The sequence below is a fragment of the Dreissena polymorpha genome, chromosome 14 (genome assembly GCF_020536995.1).
Source record: "Dreissena polymorpha isolate Duluth1 chromosome 14, UMN_Dpol_1.0, whole genome shotgun sequence".
NCBI lineage: Eukaryota > Metazoa > Mollusca > Bivalvia > Myida > Dreissenidae > Dreissena > Dreissena polymorpha.
In genome coordinates this window covers 27,948,452-27,966,892 of record NC_068368.1, presented here as the reverse complement: position 1 = coordinate 27,966,892, position 18,441 = coordinate 27,948,452, and the positions used below count along the sequence as shown (strand labels likewise).

Here is an 18,441-nt window from a genome sequence, read left to right as displayed (position 1 = left end):
ATATTTTTTATGCTTGAGTCCAAGTTCACACATCAAATTACGTCATTTGCCATAAACAACAGTGTGCTTATGACAGAAGCAAAGTGAAAATGGTTATGTGCAAACAGCATTAAGCCAGAACAGCCTGCGAGTAACTCGCAGTCTGTTGAGGTTTTATGCTGTTTGCTGCTCATCAGTATCTAAGGGTTGGAAATAAAGCCTTTACAATTTGAATCTAGTAAGGAAGGTCTTTAATTAAATTTAACTTTCAAAGGGACTACACATGCATAAAAATACGTATCTAAGTGGTAAAGGGTGTAGTGTTCTTCCCTCAGTAGCAGGTAAGATTGGAGACAAACATCTGGAAAAGGCAAGGGCTATCAAATATAAGTCCTGTGCGTAAAGAGTTGTCCCTGATTAGCCTGCACAGTCTAATCAGGGATGACACTGTCAACTTTTGCACATCTTGAGGATGTTTTGGGGGGGTGGGGTCATATATGTTATTCAAAAGTAAATTCTTCTAAATGTCAGTCTGTCAACTCTTAAAGCATCCATATTGCATCTTTGGTCTACATCAGACGGACAACTATATGGTTCACTCAACATACTGCCAACATAAAATAAAGAATAATGTTGAACAATTCCTGCCTACATATTCTTGTTTTCAGACAGAATGCTGTTCTTCTGTATTCATAGGAGCCTTGTTTTTGGAAAACTGGGGCTAATGCATGCACAGTCTGCACAGGCTAATAAGGGACGACACTTTCCGCTTCTATGGTATTTTTCTTATAAATAAAAGAAGTCACTTCTTAGCAAAAATGCAGTCTAGGCGGAAAGTGTTGTTCCTGATTAGTGGGGACTGCACAGGCAAATCTGTGACGACACTTTCCGCACATGCATTAAGCCCAGTTTTCCCATACTGAGGCACATATAAAATGTACACTACAGGTTTCTGGAGGAGTTGAGTAGACGGTACAAGAAACAGTCGGAGGACATGATGAAGATGCTGAACAAGACATTGGCCAGACTTGCAAATGTCACAGTGGAGGCTGACGTAAAGGTGGGAAATATAGGTCCATTAAAGATATCAATGTGAAAAATATAGGAAATGTGCCCTTAGCTGAGATCAGTAAGAACTAGAGCTTGTCATAGTAATGCAGAATACCCCCCCCCCCCCCCCCCCCCCCCCCCCTACACACACACACCTCAGACAGTGCATAATTATGTAGCAGTTTGTAGTTATCATTTAAAAGATATTTTTAGGTGAAAAATGTGCGTAAACTTTATCAATTGTTAATGCAGGATAAAGAAATATGCACATGCGCAATGTCCTTTCATAATAAACATTTCATGCAAGTTTGATTTGTTTATGTGAAAAGTGTTTGAGTACTTCGTAAGAAAAGTTTGTACTTATGCACATACAGACAGACAGACAACCTTGGTGAATCAAGTATTTGCGCTCTGTTTTGTTAAGGGATAGGTTATAATAATATAACATTTGGAATTTAGTTGATTAATATTGTATAAAGGCCAATAAACATTGTTTTGATGTTTTTAGGTATGGCATTTAAACCACATTTTATTAATGAATCCAGACTTGATTTAAATCTTCTTGTTCGGTTGCTCATTGTTTATTATAACTCAAATGTTATTTTTACTATAATAGTGTGATGTACAATTTCAATAAGAATTTCTTGCGCATTACCCTGTCCACCTTCCATGTATATATATTTTATAAGCCAATCATTACTGTTGAATGATCCCCTTTTATTTTCACATCAGTTTCATTCAATACAAATATAAACATTGGAACAAATGACATCAATTTTAGAAATATTATTTTGCTATTCTTTTTCCCATTATTTATTGTATAGCATGAAATGACATATGTTTCCTCTGCTTACAGAACAAACTGCACGAGGATGAGATGTACATTATGGAGAAAAAAGTGGAGAACCTGACAGCCATCATTGGTCGCCTGACTCGAAACTTTGAACAACTCAACAAACAGGTAATTTAATTTAAAACTTTATAATGCACTAAGAAGGTTTGCTGTTATGAAAGTTTAACATTTTAAAAACAGTGCTTATTCTGCCCATGGTTCTGCTGCTGCAGGTTCTTTATCCCCAGGTGATCTGGACATTTGTCCTGATCTGTTGGTCCTTTGAAACTCCATCACCCTTTCTGATGCTTGTGATGAACAGTAGTTTTCTCCCATTTTGTATATCATTCAGAAACTCCCAGTAACGGAGAGTCCAATCATATGGACCTCTATCTCAATCCTTATAATCCCATTGATAGATCTGTCTCAGTCATTTTCTTCTGTTTCTTAACATGGTTCCTCTGGAGCATTGTCATGCATGGTTCACATACATATGTGACTCGCTCTGGGAAAACAATTATTAATGCATGTGTAAAGTGTGGTCCCAGAATAGCTAGTGCAGTCAGGGCAGGTTAATCCGGGAAGACACTTTTAGCTTAAACTGGATATACCCTTAGAATAGACTTCCTAAAAGACACACCATAAAAGCAGAAAATGCTTTCCTAATTAGCCTGTTTGGACTGCACTGGCTAATCTTCAATGACACTATACGCACATGCGTTTAGCCCAGTTTTCCTCATATATAAATATATATGTCATTTTCAAATTTCAGGTCACAGACAGACAGATGATCTGGACCTCCATCGAAATTCTCGCAATCCTTGCAATGGCTCTCTTCCTGCACCTGCGACGTCACAAGCCGGTTCCTCTGCCACCGGAGCTGAAATCCCTAATAGACAAGATGCCCGCAATGCCTGCCGGGAACCAGCCAATCCTGAGAAGAAATTCCCTGTCAGGGCCCGCTACTCCGTCGAAGAAACTTGCGGATACTCTCCCTTACGGAGGTGGTGGTGGCTTGCAGAGGTTTTGCAGTGAGACGGCTTTAGGTGTGACTGGTTGGCTGGTTTGGGATACCCAGTGTCATGAAAATATTGGTGGTGTTTGTGGCGGGACTGTTGTTTTTTTATATGTGTTGTTATTGTTTTTGCATTTGAGTGGTTGCCTTAACACAAATTATTTTTATTTTTCATAAAAAGCAACAGTCTTTTATTTAAATCACAAAGTCAATGGTCTTTTATTTAATCACAAAAAGAAACAATCTTTTATTTAAATCACAAAAAGCATCAGTGTTTTATTTAAATCACAATAAGCAACGGTCTTTTATTTAAATCACAAAAAGCAACAGTCTTTTATTTAAATTCCACTGGGCCTTACTAAAAGTAATTCGTATGAAATGATCCGGAATTTAAGACTTAAAACACTACAATTTTAATTACTTATTTCATGACACCGAGGTTTATGATGTGTTTTGCCATAATCTTTCATTGTCTAAACCTGTCTGGCGATTGAACATCAACTGTACAAATGGTTCCACTTATACAGCCCTTGAGTACTGTATGCAAATCTCTTTGTGTGTTGCTTTAAGTGGTGTGGGTGCAATTTGTCATTCTACCATCAAACGCCATTACTTATCAGTACAATTTATACAAGTATGATGCTTGTATTGGCTGGTGTTTGCAGAATACTGGTTTTAGAGAATGTCTCATGGGGAAAGGGTAGTTTATGATCTGTGTTTCACTATATATATTAGCCGTGCTCTGTGAAAAGGGGGTTTAGTGCATACACATGTGCGTAAAGTGTTGTCCAAGATTAGCCTGTGCAGTCCGCATTCCCTAATCAGGGACAATACTTTGTTTTTATGATATTTTGCGTTGAAAGAAAGTCTCTTCTTAGCATAAATCAAGTTGAGGCGGAGTCTGTCATCCCAGATAAGCCTGTGTGGACTGCACAGGCTAATCTTGGACGACACTTTACGCACATGCATTAAGCCCCTTTTCACAGAGCAGTGCTCATTTTGAATAGAAGACCCATTCACTGTTTAGTTGAAGAGAACAATAGTTCAGGGAAAGTAGTGCCTATTTGTAGTCATAAAAACCAATACAGTAAAATTTTTGATTTTTATGTCCCCCACTATAGTAGTGGGGGACATATTGTTTTTGCCCTGTCTGTCTGTTGGTCTGTTGGTCCGTTGGTCTGTTGGTCTGTTTGCGCCAACTTTAACATTTTGCAATAACTTTTGCTATATTGAAGATAGCAACTTCATATTTGGCATGCATATGTATCTTATGAAGCTGCACATTTTGAGTGGTGAAAGGTCAAGGTCAAGGTCATCCTTCAAGGTCAGAGGTCAAATATATGTGGCCCAAATCGCTTATTTTATAAATACTTTTGCAATATTGAAAGATAGCAACTTGATATTTGGCATGCATGTGCATCTCATGGAGCTGCACATTTTGAGTGGTGAAAGGTCAAGGTCATCCTTCAAGGTCAGAGATCAAATATGTGTGGCCCAAATCGCATATTTTATTAATTCTTTTGCAATATTGAAGATAGCAACTTGATATTTTTTAAATTTGGATTTTCTTTAATTTTGAAACTGTATTGGGAAATGAGTATGAGATGAAACCTGAAATACTTTTGCAATTGTACTAATTTTAAGTTACTAGTATTTTTTTTGGTACATGTTCCTATTCATAGTGTTGCAAACAAGTTTTCAATTTTTTATCTGAAGTAACCAATAACATAACAGTGTCCAGATATCAGTATTTTCTAGCGTTTGACTTTGGGTAAAATGTACTATTTCTTGCTTTTCGCTAATTGAATGGCTTGAAGTGTGTGCTTAAGTGTGGTTGTGCTCTGATTTTGTTGTCAGATTATAAAAAGAACTTTTTGCATTTTCACTTAAAGGCTGCATATTATGATCAGCTCAAATGTTCTAGTTTACTCTCCCGACAAACCCATTACATATGCAAATTAACCAAATTACTCATAACCTTTTTTCCATCCAAGTGACGTCATTGTATTGCGCAATTTTTGTCCTTTTCTTATGTTAACAGTGAAATGCCGTCTTTTTCTTTTAATTACACCTAACTTATGCAAAAAAGCTGTTATTTCATACACCGATGACAAAAATGCTATTCAATTTTTTAATCATTTGCTCATGTTATGGCACAAATTTACATACAGATAACCTTTTGATGATATATTGAATTTTATGTTGAAGTGTTTTAGTACTAGTACCACACACCCCTATGTTCATTTTCAATAATCGAAAAAATGGTATCAGTAACATTAATTAAATTTAAAACAATTAAAGTTTTTATTTTTTTTTGCATTTAAATTTGGTAGAAGAGAAATGGCATAACAAAAGTCCATTTCAAATAAAAAAAATTCTCACTGTTTACTTTCAATACTTCATCCAACAGTCCTGTTTTTATGAAAGACTTTAACTTTTGTTTGGCGGAACAGAACTAAGCGAATGCCATGATTTTTTCAAACTTAAGTTCCTTTTTATATGGGACATTTCTGGGAATACTGGGCTTAATTCATGTGCATAAAATGTCGGCCCCGTTAATCCTGTGCAGTCTGCACAGGCTACTGGAAATCAGGAATTGCACTTTCCACAAGAACTAGATTTTTTGCTAAAAGACTTCCTTTAAACAAAAAATACCATTACAGTGGAAATTGTTGTCCACGAATAGCATGTGCAGACTGCACAGGCTAATATGAGAGGACTCTATATGAACATGCATTAAGCCCAGTTTTCGTAGAATAAGGCTCATAATAATTCTGTATGTTTTCCCTTCAGCATCAGTAGCAGGGAGAGACCAGCACAGGCAGTCTACAGACACCTCCAAACAGGTATGCGTAACATATTGCATTCTGACATTAATTATAGACAAAGAAAGTATAATACAGGTGTAATAATTATTGTTTTACTACCTCGAAAAAGGTGCAAATTTAAATATTACAGATATCATAGTAATTGCACATGTTTTTGTGTCACATTTAAATCAAAGTGATTTGTGTTTTGCCATTGCTGATATGTAAATAAACAATGGTTTCAATTCAAATGCACAGATAATGTTCTTTTACCTACTAGTCAGAACAAAAAAGCATTGTTTATTTGCACATGAACTTAAATGTTGTGAACTATGTTTTATTCTCACATGACCTAACAACAATTCTGAAATAATATAATATTAGCTTTACTTTACAGTATTACAATTAACCCTTTATCACTTAGATACCTATTTTCATGCAATTTTTTTTAATTATTTTTTCTGACAATGGTGGAGTTTCACCTGTAGGGGAACAAATTGCTTGGCAATCTCTTGTTTAATTTAATACTTTTCTAACTAGATTCAAGTTTTTGAGACTTCATGATACTGATGAGCAGCAAACAGCATAAAACCTGAACAGACTTACTCGCAGGCTGTTCTGGTTTTATGCTGGTTGCAAAAGCCATTTTCACTTTGCTGTTATGGGGTAAAGGGTTAACTGTTGCAGTTTTGATCGCAAATAAACAATATGGAATATTTCTTCTTTGTTTTTATAAAATTGAACATGTGTGATGTTATATGTAAAACTCAAGTAAAATCAAGAAGTATTTTGGATCATGCCTAAACCTGAAACTATTTTGGAACATATATGATCGTGTAAATGACGGAACAAATCCATAAGAAATATGTGAATTTAAATTCCATTGTATGAACAGTTGTGTGCAATGTTTAATTGTTTGTCAAAGCATTATACAGATATGTTGTTGTTGTCTTTCCAAAATGATGTTTATTAAATTGTTTGATTAATATGTGTCATAAGTTATTCAACAATATTAAGCGAGTAAGTACGTAAGTTAGTAAGTACAAACAATATGCAGTTTTCATTGTTCTTCATTTCCAGTTCTTCGAATATGGTAAAAAGAAGAAGAAAAAGAAATCCAAAGGTGCCGAATTAAAGTCATATATGCGCGACGGCCCTGGACCGTCTCATCAAGAGTTTGTCAGTATTCCGGAACCTGATGTCTTGCCGTTTAGTGGTGAGGCTACACCATACCAGTTGATAGAACCAGCAAAGCCACGGAGTAACTCACTTGGTGGGTGTCTATGTGATATGTGCCTCACTCTGTGAAAAGAGGGTTTAATGCATGTGTGTAAAGTGTTGACCAAGATTAGCCTGTGCAGTCCGCACAGGCTTATCAGGGATGACACTTTCCGCGTAGACTGGATTTTTGCTAAGAAAAGATTTTCTTTCAAGGAAAAATATCATAAAAGCGGAAAGTGTTGTCCCTGATAAGACTCTGCAGACGGCAAATCTGGGACAACACTTTAGGCACATGCATTAAACCCCATTGTCCCAGAGCAAATCTCATATGGATTCCTGTTTGACAATGTAGACAAAATCTGATGTAGTTTTTGTTGATAACCAGTGGACAGAAACTTTGGGCTCTGCCTTTTTGTTTTTTCTACTCCTAGGGCTTCAATTAAATCAATTGGATTGTGCTGTCATGTTTTTCTTAGTTATTTCAGAATTAAAGGCGTATGCATATTCCTGTGCGTGCTTGCGTGCTTCAATCCATTACCCTCTTTAATTCGCAACTTTTTCTAAATTTTGCATGCAATTTTTCTCAAATTTTACGTAATAACATCCAATTGCTACATCGCATTTTGTCTAGGTTTTAATGAGATATTGCACATGGTTTAAAATATATATGATAAAAGATTTCACTTTTTAATTATGTTTTAGGAGTAGTTGTTCTCTGTTTAATCTCAAGTATAAAAGCATCTTTGTGCAGCGCAACCCTTCTGACATTTTTTTAGAGATGAAAGCTATTTATTTATACAAATGTAAATGTAGACGTCAAATTGCCCAAGTTTCTACTGGTCAATAGACCTAAAGTTGCCTAAGTTACTACTGGTCAATAGACCTAAAGTTGCCTACGTTACTACTTGTCAATAGACCTAAAGTTGCTCAAGTTTTTACTGGTCAATAGACCTGAAGTTGAACAAGTTTCTACTGGTTAATAGACCAAGTTGCCCAAGTTTCTACTGGTCAATAGAACTGAAATTACACAAGTTTCTTCTGGTCAATGGACCTGAAATTGCCAAAGTTTTTACTGGTCAATGGACCTGAAATTGCTCAAGTTTCTACTGGACAATAGACCTGAAGTTTCCTTAGTTTCTACTGGTCAAGAGACCAAAAGTTGCCCATGTTTCTACTTGTCAATAGACCCGAAATTGCCTTAGTTTCTACTGGTTAATAGACCTGAAGTTGCCCAAGTTTTTACTGGTCAATAGAACTTAAGTTGCCTTAGTTAATACTGGTCAATAGACCTAAAGTTGCTCAAGTTTCCACTGGTCAATGGAACTGAAGTTGCTCAAGTTTAAAATGGTAAATGGGCCTTTAGTTGCCCAAGTTTCTAATGGTCAATGGGCCTGAAGTTGACAAAGTTTCTAATGGTCAATAGATCTTAAGTTGCCGAAGTTTTTTCTTGTCAATAGATCTGAAGTTGACCAAGTTTCTACTGGTCAATGGACCTGAAGCTCCTAAGTTTCTTCTGGTCAATGGACCTAAAGTTACACAAGTTTTTACTAGTTGATGGACCTGAAATTGCTCAAGTTTCTAATATCAAATAGACCTGAAGTTTCCTAAGTTTCTACTGGTCAATAGACCTTAAGTTTCCCAAGTTACTGCTGGTCAATAGACTTGAAGTTGCCTAAGTTTCTACTGGTAAATAGACCTAAAGTTGCCCAAGTTTCTACTGGTCAATGGACCTCACATTGCCCAAGTTTTTCATGCTCAATGGACCTGAAGTTGCCTAAGTTTCTACTGGTCAATTATCCTAAAGTTGACCAAGTTTCTACTGGTCAATGGGCCTGAAGCTTTTGCTTAATATAAATACAATATAATTACAATGAAAATACGATGAAAATGTGCTATATGCTTAAGCTGGTTTACATTCAAAGCCTTTTGCTAAAAGAGACACTCTTGAGTCAGTTAACTAATGTCCAAAGCACCATTGCAAACATTTTTTAATTTAAAAAAATGCTACAAGTTTGTATATAATTTTGTACGCTTTACCAATTCAGCAGTCTAAATACATGTACAAGTTTTTAATTGAACAGATTATCCAAACAAATGACACAAAAATATTACTTGTAAATTTGTTAAATGAAAAAAGTCCTTTGTGCAGTGTTTGTCTTTTATTTATTGATCTATCTGCTTTCATATTAAGCCTAAATGTGTGTCCTAAAAGTTGAATAATATAATATATTATATGTTTGTTATTTCAGGAATTATTGGGAAAGATACCGTTAAAACTACAGCAGATGGAGCCAGGGATAAAGATTCTAAAGGGACCAAACTTGTAATTAAAAACCCATGTAAAAAACTTCCCCATGGGGGCGGAACTAAATATGGACATTGTTTGCAAAATAGTCGCACTGTTAGTGATTTTCAAAGTGGTGGATTTGCCAAAAGCCACAGACGACAAAAGTCTTTGCCCCAACAATATTATTCAACTGTTGAAACAGTTGGGCAACAAGAAGAACTTAAAACTGGTGTGAAAGTAGATACAAATATTTGTAAGGATTTTGCTGTTTCAAAACCTAAGCACTTAAATGAAAAACGTCTTAAAGCATTCACTTCCAATGATGAATACCTGCGTTGTTATCCTGAAAATAACATACAAGATCAACAAATGAATGGCCATCATAGTGTAAAGGGGAGTAACTCATATAATGGATTTGACAACCATAGTAAGGCGCCAAAATGTCATTTAGTAAAGAGTCACTCTGCAGATACCTACTGCATGCAGAGTCATGGTAATGTAGCCTCCAAAGATGAACATTTTCTGAAGCAAAGAAGATCAACAGTAAAAAACGACCCGTCGGAAACAGCTACGATTACCAATGGTGGTTCCAGAAATACATGTATGGACAACAATGATTCAAATGGAACTAAAAGTGATGAAGTTTATAGTAGGAATAGAAGCCATGGATTATTTGACAATCAGCCCTGTAGTTTCGATAATTTTTCTGATGTCTATAGGGTCCCTGGAGAAGTGTGGTTGAGTGAAAACTTAAAAACAGGAAGTCTTGGCCCTCTTAGAAAAGTACTGTCGTTTTTTAAGAGCGATGATTGATTTAATTTACTATATATTTGATCATGTAAGTTTCAGGTGTGATCAATATTCTCCTTCGAAAACCATTGAAAACAATTTTATTATTTGAGAATGAAGCATATTGAATATCTTAACAAGTTTGTAATAAGTTATGTGTGCAGTAACTTTTTATCCTGATTTTCATTTAAATTATGTTGGCATGTATTTTCAGTGTCTAAAATATTGAATTGCTATTAAAAAAATCGTTTGATATGTTTTATTAATTACATAACAATATAAACTGTAAGTGGCTATGTTGTCAAGATAATGTGAATAAATGGTTGGGCACATTGCCGTATCCAACAACCAATTCTTAGACCTAGGTCTAAAAATAAAGAATATACTAGTAGTAGTACTTTGAATTGAAATATTAAATAATTGCTTTAATTTGTCATCAGACTTTGCATTAATTGCCTCTATCAACATCATTTTTCATGTAGAACATTCTGTTAAAGACATTATAAGTAGAAGCCTGTAAATATTAAAACGATGGAACATTTCTTGGTTTTCTTGGTTTCAATAATGGCATTTGGCCTGGGAGCCATAGCAGACTCGCGATATATTGGACAGCGTGATATATCGGACCGCGATATATTGGAGTTGCAGTGTATTGATATTCACCAACCAATTCTTTGATTAAGAATAAACAAAATATTCAATAACACTACCTGAAATTGCCCATATATACCAGGTTAAGCATGGTGCTAACTCCATTAGCAACTTGATCTAAATGAAGTATTATATGATAAAAGATATTAACTGCCATGCTAGACTAACATGTTAAGTAGTTTTAAAACATTACAGTAATAAGATTATTATTAATCTGAAGACTTTAGTCTAAGAATTGGTTGGTGAGTACAGGGCCTGGTCTTGATGGTTCTTACAATAACAGCAATTAAAGTAACTCTTGTTCTGTAAACAGTAACCTAAGCACGTGTCTGTGCTAAAATGCTGGAAGAGATTCAGCAATTCAAAGTTCAGGTTTACTGTTACGGAAGGTGCATGCCAAAAGTTAACCTTTCATATACACAAATTACATATTAGTGGCAAAAGGCAGGTCAATTTATTTAAACATGGCTTATATAGTTTACTGTGAATAAAACTACAGTTTACTTATTGTTTTGTGCACCACACATAAATGGCACATTCAAATCTTTATGATATGCCACCTAATGACTAACAATTACCTTGTTATGCCGTTGGGTTGATTTATTTTACTTCCAACAGCAGAAATATAAATGCTTAATTTAGTTGTGTGCATATTTTATGCATTTACTTGTATGTTATCTAACCCGGTGTTTATATGATTTCATTTACATGTTTATATGTGCTAATTTGATTATTTACACTTGTAGTAATTATTGTTAAAATAAGCAGTGTATGTTACATGAATTGTGCTAATAAGGATGGTCCTATTTGAAGCTGCCCTTGGCCTGTAATTTTATGTGAGCAATTTTACCCTAGAGCAAAGAAATTCTTCACATTTTGGTTGTTTATGACTGAGTCTTAATATTTAAAAAATTTAGTCAGATATTTTGTGACCATTTTCTGATGTGTGATCATTTGCTAATTTGTGACCCAGTTCTACTGACCATTTGCTAATTTGTGACCCGGTTCTACTGACTATTTGCTAATTTGTGACCCAGTTCTACTGACCATTTGCTAATTTGTGACCTGGTTCCACTGACCATTTGCTAATTTTTGACACTTGGTATATTTGTAGTCATTAGTTTGTGACCGTTTGCTAATTTGACAAATGGCAGAGTAAGTCTCCATACTGAGCTTACATACAAATAGAGAGAAATAAAATGGATTGACAAGGACATATTTTTAAATGGTATAAGAAACAGTTCATATAAAAAATTGAATCAGCTTTAGTATAACCAATTAATGTGCTTTCATATTAAACCTAAATGGCACAATTCATTAAACACTAAACAGGCATATGATTTTCCTCATTTCAGCTAATGTCCCCCTTTTCTATTCAAAATTTGCTTCACTTAAAGTTCTCACATTTCGGTAAGTATTTATTTTAGTTTTTATGAACTCAGCCACTAAAAGGGGTGGGCGTTTAAAACCTCCAGTTAGGTGTTCCTTAAGTCACAACCCTGCTAGTGGAAGTACTTGTGACATCTTTGGAGCTATTAACATTCAAGATTCACTTATCCTGTCATCTGTCTTTGACAAAAACAATTCATGGGCTCGAACATGTACCAGTTTTAGATACATCTTAATGTGACAAATATATCAAAGCTGCACTATTGAATTTTGCACTTCAAACCTAAGTGTATTTACATGTACATGGTATGTTTCTATTTGACCACAGACACGTGCCATAATTATATTCTAATCATTGTCTAAAATAAGAGGGTTATCCAATTAGATTTCATTTTCCTTCAACTTATGCATGTTTTAAAGCATGTAAGGCATATCGGGACCATGATTTTTAAAAGATCATTTTTTCACATTGTAAAAACAAAAATTTAATGCTAACCATTATACCAATATAAATTAAATCCATGTATGTTTATCATTTAATTTGATGCTCCTAAATATTTATCATTTAAACTCTTGTATTATGAATGTATGAAATATCAACACTAATGCTTAAAAAGTTTGTTAAAGTATTAACTCATTACATATAACATTAGAAAGCAATTTGTACACATTTGTTAATAGAGTTGCTTAAACACCACTTATCATTTTGGTGGTCATTTTCATTTATGTGTTGTTGGGAAAGTTATGTACGGTAACTAGTTTTTTGTTTAGTTCAAAATCAGTGTACATTTTGTGTTTCTACTTATCAGTTAGCTCTTACTTTCTTTCTTTTCAAATTGTTCATTGACTAGTTAATGTAAAAGTAATAAGGCCCATCCAAAGTATGATGGTATACAGTTAAAGTTATTGATTAGCAATTGATGTTTTGTTTTTGTTGATAATTTTGTAACTTCTTTTATTTCCAGTTTTGGCCAGTAAGCCCATGTTTGCAGAGTTTGAATCTATGTTGACTTGGTGCTTTTGCTTGCCAACTTGCCTGATGAATATGTCCTTTTCTTTAACATTTTGAATGAGATTTGCTTTTTTTAATATACTTGAGTGGCAGCTTACACTTAACATAAATGCATGTACCAAACAATTGTTGACTGCGTTTACATGGTGTATTTATAAAAATGCAAGTTTAATCAGAACTTTTTTGGTAGATTGGATTGCACTTTATGTTTATTTAGACTCTTGGGGGCCTATTTCACAAATTTACCTGCATAAATCTGACATTTTTTGCAATTATTATACCCCCACTAAACAAAGTTTAGAGGGGTATATATGAGTGAGCTTGTCTGTCGGTCAGTCGGTCTGTCTGTCTGTCGGTCGGTCAGTCCTTTCTGCTCTCTAATTCAAGTAGTTTTCATCCGATCTTCACCAAAATTGGTCAGAAGTTGTATCTTGATGATGTCTAGTCCAAGTTTGAACATGGGCCTTGCCGGGTCAAAAACTAGGTCACAGGGTCACTTAGTGCCTTTTAAACATTCAGCATGTTGTCAGCTCTCTAATTCAAGTAGTTTTCATCAGAGCTTCACCAAACTTGGTCAGAAGTTGTATCTAGATGATGTCTAGGCCAAGTTTGAACATGGATCATGGCATGTCAAAAACAAGGTCACGGGTTCACTTAGTGCGTTTTAAACATTGAGCATGGTATCCGCTCTCTAATTCAAGTAGTTTTCATCCAATCTTCACCAAACTTGGTCAGAAGTTGTATCTAGATGATGTCTAGGTCAAGTTCGAATATGGGTCATGCCGGGTCAAAAACTAGGTCACTGGGTCACTTAGTACGTTTTACACATTCAGCATGGTGTCTGCTTTCTAATTCAAGTAGTTTTCATCCGATCTTCACCACACTTTGTTAAAAGTTGTTTCTAGATGATGTGTAGGTCAAGTTCGAACAGGGACCATGCAAGGTAAAAAACCAGGGCATGGGGTCACTTAGTGCGTTTTAAACATTGATCATGGTGCCCGCTGTTTTTTGTGAAGACAACGTGCAAAATATTCTGTGTCAATGCGGCATGTGGTGGTATTCGTCACGTCTGTGACAAAGCTCTAGTTTTAATTATATATGATAACGAATTTTTATTAACATACTCGAATTAATAGTATGTTGGAATATATTTAAATGAGGTGTAGATACTGTACATAACTTGTAATATATTTCAATGAAGTGCAGAATTTTCAATAAATTAAAAAAGCAAAAGTTAAACAAATGCAGATGGAGTTGAGGAAAAAAGGGCCATAACGTGTATCTCAGCATGAACACTTGGGACTGGTTAAGAGTGAAATTGCTGTGACTGCTGTACAAGTCGTAGTTAGTCCACCCACTGTTTTTGTGGTAGTTGGTATTTATTTAACTTTTAATTTATTTCTTTGCAATTTCGGTTATTTGCATATGGACCTACAATTGAAATATCTATTTTCCTAACAATCCAAGTGTACAACTACATGCTATTTGTATGGAAGCCTGGTTCTTATAATATCTTCATGAGATTATATGTGTTTGCTTGTGTTATGTGTACATGTTTGTCACCTTGTGCCAATTCTTAATTTGTTAAAAGACAACATTAACTTTACTGCATCGTTCTAATAGCAAAAATGTCTGTCGGGATCATGTTTCTGGTGTTTATTTATTCCTGTATTTCAAAAATGTTTGTTTTGTTTACATTGAACTCCTTTTAGAAGAGGAATTTTATGTACTATGTAAATCAGTATTAAAGGGACTTAGTGGCCTTCAGTCTTTTCTGTTGGAACACTCTACTATGGATTCTTACACTTTATTCTTAAACTATTTTAATGTCACATGTTTGTCATGTTTGTTGCTCTGCATTTAATACTATGCGCATTAATATTATTATTTGTTTGTATTATTATTTATGTGTAATTATCATTATTTATTGTTAGTCCAGTAGGTAGGCTTCTGCCTAACCAAAGCTTATAATTTAGTCAGTCCCTAATCAAGAAGACAAAACATACATTTTCGTATGTTTATATTTAAAATTAACTTATTTAGTAACTTATAATCTAAACACGTTTTTTTACATGCACGTACACTCGATTTGTATTGACAATAATTAACTTTGAAAAGGGATTTTTTTTATAAATTTAAAAATATAAATGGTTTCTTTTGGAATTTAATATTAGGAATACTTGTTCATCAATTTAATTTGTCAGTGCGTTCACAATCTATATTTTGCTCCTTGACTACTTTAAAAAAATAATATTTTTGTGTTATTTTTTCTCTTTTCTTAGATAAAGATCTTAAATACACTTGCACTCGTTTAATAGAGCAGCAGTCTTAGTCAATTGGCTACTGCTAATAGTTAGACGTTTGCACAAATGAAAATGTCTGCCAAAAAAAAATAATTTTCGAAATGCAATTGTTTCAAATCGAAATGGTCATATTTTTGTAAAACAGCGTGTATGTTTCTGTTGCGTATAACGGTATTTGATGTACAATTAACTTCTATAATGCAATTGTTTTCAATTGTAACACATGTCGCTATTCTGTATGTACTATTTATTAATTGTTGAATGTTAATAAATAATCCATTAAGGTATACTTGTGTAACTTATATTTCAAATTATATGGTCTTATAGATCCAACAAAGTTTCTATGACAACGGTATACATCATCTACTACTATTCAGGTGTGCACAATATTTAGTTGCCATTTTTATTGTAAAGCATGAGAAAGCAGCTTATAGTAATTTACTTTTGGCTGCGTTTTCCGTGGCTACAGTGATTACCTTGACAAACTTATATCAGGGACCTATACAAACACATGAAGTGCTTCAATAAAAAAATTTGACTTGGATTTCGCCATAACGGCTCTTCGCGTTCAATACATGTACTTATGTCCCCTTTAAATTGTCGTCCAGATACGTTTGTGCAGACTTTATTGCGGAATCAATACAGTGTCAGACCCAGGCATGGCTGTCTTACAGAGGCGTACGTCGGTTACGGTGGGGATGCGTTGAAGTTGACGCTTAATCTAGCTGCTAAAGAACGGTCAATTATTCATTTATTAATTCATATTAAACCACAAGTCTTGTTAACCGATGGATAGAACACGGAACACACTAACGAATCTTCATTACAGGGACTCCCAGTTATAACTTGTTCGGTCGGAGCTATATGATAAAGCTTGACGCTTAAAATTCGGCTCGCATCGTGGCCAAGCAAAATGCTGCACCCATACAATTTTCAACATGGTATATTCGGTAATATAATTGTAATCATTTGTGTCTTGTGGCAAGATATTTCTCACACATTATATTGCCTTTAGATTACATAACAATCTAGTTTAGAGTCTGAAAATAGCGCCATTAATGATAAATTAAATTAATCATAGGTAGAGATGGCAATGAAGTCGAAGAATTTAAAGAGAAAAAACATCGCGTTTACCGACAACTAGAAGTGGCGCGGCAGAGGCTGACGCGTTTCCCCACGCCGCATAGATGTTATATTAAAGGGCAATTTTGGGTCGGCAAGGCCTAATTTCTTGGAGCCCCAGGGTGGGTAATGTGGACATGGATAGTTGAGATAGACCGTGTTGTCATAAGAGATGTTCAGTATTAATTTGAAGTCAATTTATTAATACATGAATTTGTTGAATAAATGAAGAAGTTATGTTAAAACAAAATTTTGGGTACAAAAACAAATTTTGGTACGAAAAAAATTTGGTACAAACACAAATTTGGGTACGGAAAAAATGTGAGTTCGAAAACAAAATTGGATAGGACAATATTTGGGTACGAAAGAAAATTTGAGTACGGAAAAAAAATTGGGTAGGAACAAAAATTTGTGTACGAAAAAAAAAATTGGCCACGGAAAAAAATTTGGTACAAAAAATCTGGTACGAAAAAAAAATTGGTAACGAACAAATATGTGGTTACGAAAAGCAAATTGGGTACTAAAAAAAAATTGGTATGAAAAAAAATTGGGTAAGAAAAAATTTGGATACGAACAAAAATTTTGGTACAAAATAAAATATGGGTACGAAAAAAAATGTGGGTATGAACAAAAATTTGGGTACGAAAAAAAAATGGGTACAACAAAAATTGGGCACGAAAAAAAATTGGGTAAGAAAAATAAATTGGGTACGAAATTTTTTGGGTACGAACATTAGTTTGGGTAAAAAAGTATTGGGTACGAAAAATTGTGGGTACGAAAAAAAATTGGGGGTACGGGGAAGTATTACCCTTGGAACTCTCGATAAATTTGCAAGAGGACGGGAACCAAGCTGCCTTTACCTTTATCAATGACCCTGGGCTGGGTAATGTGGACATGGATGCTCGAGATAGAGCGTGGTGTCATAAGAGATGTCCAGTATTAATTTGAAGTCAATTGGTGAATAAATGAAGAAGTTATGTTAAAACAAAATTTTGGGTGGGGGTGGTCGGCCACTATCTCCTACACTATTAGCACTAGAACCTTGAAACTTACACACATGGTACCTATGAGCAAATGTGAGCAACGGTGCACTATTTGGAATTTTGATCTGACCCCTGGGTCAAGAGTTATTATCATGTGCGTCGCATGTAGTTAATAAAATGAGTTTGTCTTTTTTACCCATTTATTTACTCATAACTTTTGACCCAGGGGTCAGATAAAAATTCCGTCGCCTTCACCGTCGCACATATGCTCATAGATTCCGTGTGTGTAAGTTTCAAGGTTCTAGTGCTAATAGTGTAGGAGGAGATAGTGGCCGAACGGACGGACAGAAAGATGGTGACCAATACAATGTCCCCACGCTTTTAAAAGCGTGGGGATTAATACGATTTAGTTAATAATAGCATACTTAATTCCCATAACACGGATCCAGTAAATATGTTACTAGAGAACCAATAAAATAGTATTGACGGTTTTCAATTAACGGAACAAGTTCAAGGAGTTGCCGGAAATTAAAATGTGTGTGTTAAGTATAACAAAAACAACAGAAACGAACGGTGCGCTCACGTTAATTTAAGAGAACAGTCATCAACCTTCCCATGAACAGCGTGAGAGCAGCTAGAAACAATGGTTGGAATACTTCTTTACACCTGCATCTACATATCGTATATCGCTGCAGTCAAGCTTAACTATTACGCGACGGGTATTACGAGAAATATGATGAAGAGTGAAAAATAGTAGGGTATGAAGAGTTTGATAGTTAACAGACAGAAGGATAGTCAAGTAGAAATCCACAGTTACGCTTCATTCCTCACCCACATGCCTCTCCGGCAACGGTCGCAGCCAAGAGGTTTGAACCTCAACCGGCACGGCTATGAGCGGTCGTCGGGAGTTGCTTTGTAGCTGGCGCCTACAGCTTATTTAGAATTGTGTCGAGTATGTATAATTACCCGCTTGAAGGATACCAAGTTAGGGAATTCAGCAA

The 18,441-nt window shown here is 35.0% G+C and overlaps 1 protein-coding gene across 5 annotated transcripts in view; it reads left to right on the top strand.

Annotated features, from left to right (window-relative positions):
* LOC127856977 (SUN domain-containing ossification factor-like) overlaps window positions 1-15,622 on the top strand; it is a 148,767-nt gene extending 133,145 nt beyond the window's left edge. For all 5 annotated transcript variants that reach the window (XM_052393198.1, XM_052393197.1, XM_052393195.1 and 2 more), the window contains 6 exons: window positions 928-1,039; window positions 1,886-1,990; window positions 2,634-2,907; window positions 5,670-5,722; window positions 6,764-6,956; window positions 9,154-15,622. In XM_052393198.1, the coding sequence (XP_052249158.1) occupies window positions 928-1,039; window positions 1,886-1,990; window positions 2,634-2,907; window positions 5,670-5,722; window positions 6,764-6,956; window positions 9,154-10,004 (1,588 nt within the window). In that variant the 3' untranslated portion in view covers window positions 10,005-15,622. The remainder of the gene's footprint in view (window positions 1-927; window positions 1,040-1,885; window positions 1,991-2,633; window positions 2,908-5,669; window positions 5,723-6,763; window positions 6,957-9,153) is intronic.
* The last annotated feature ends 2,819 nt before the right edge of the window (window positions 15,623-18,441 follow it).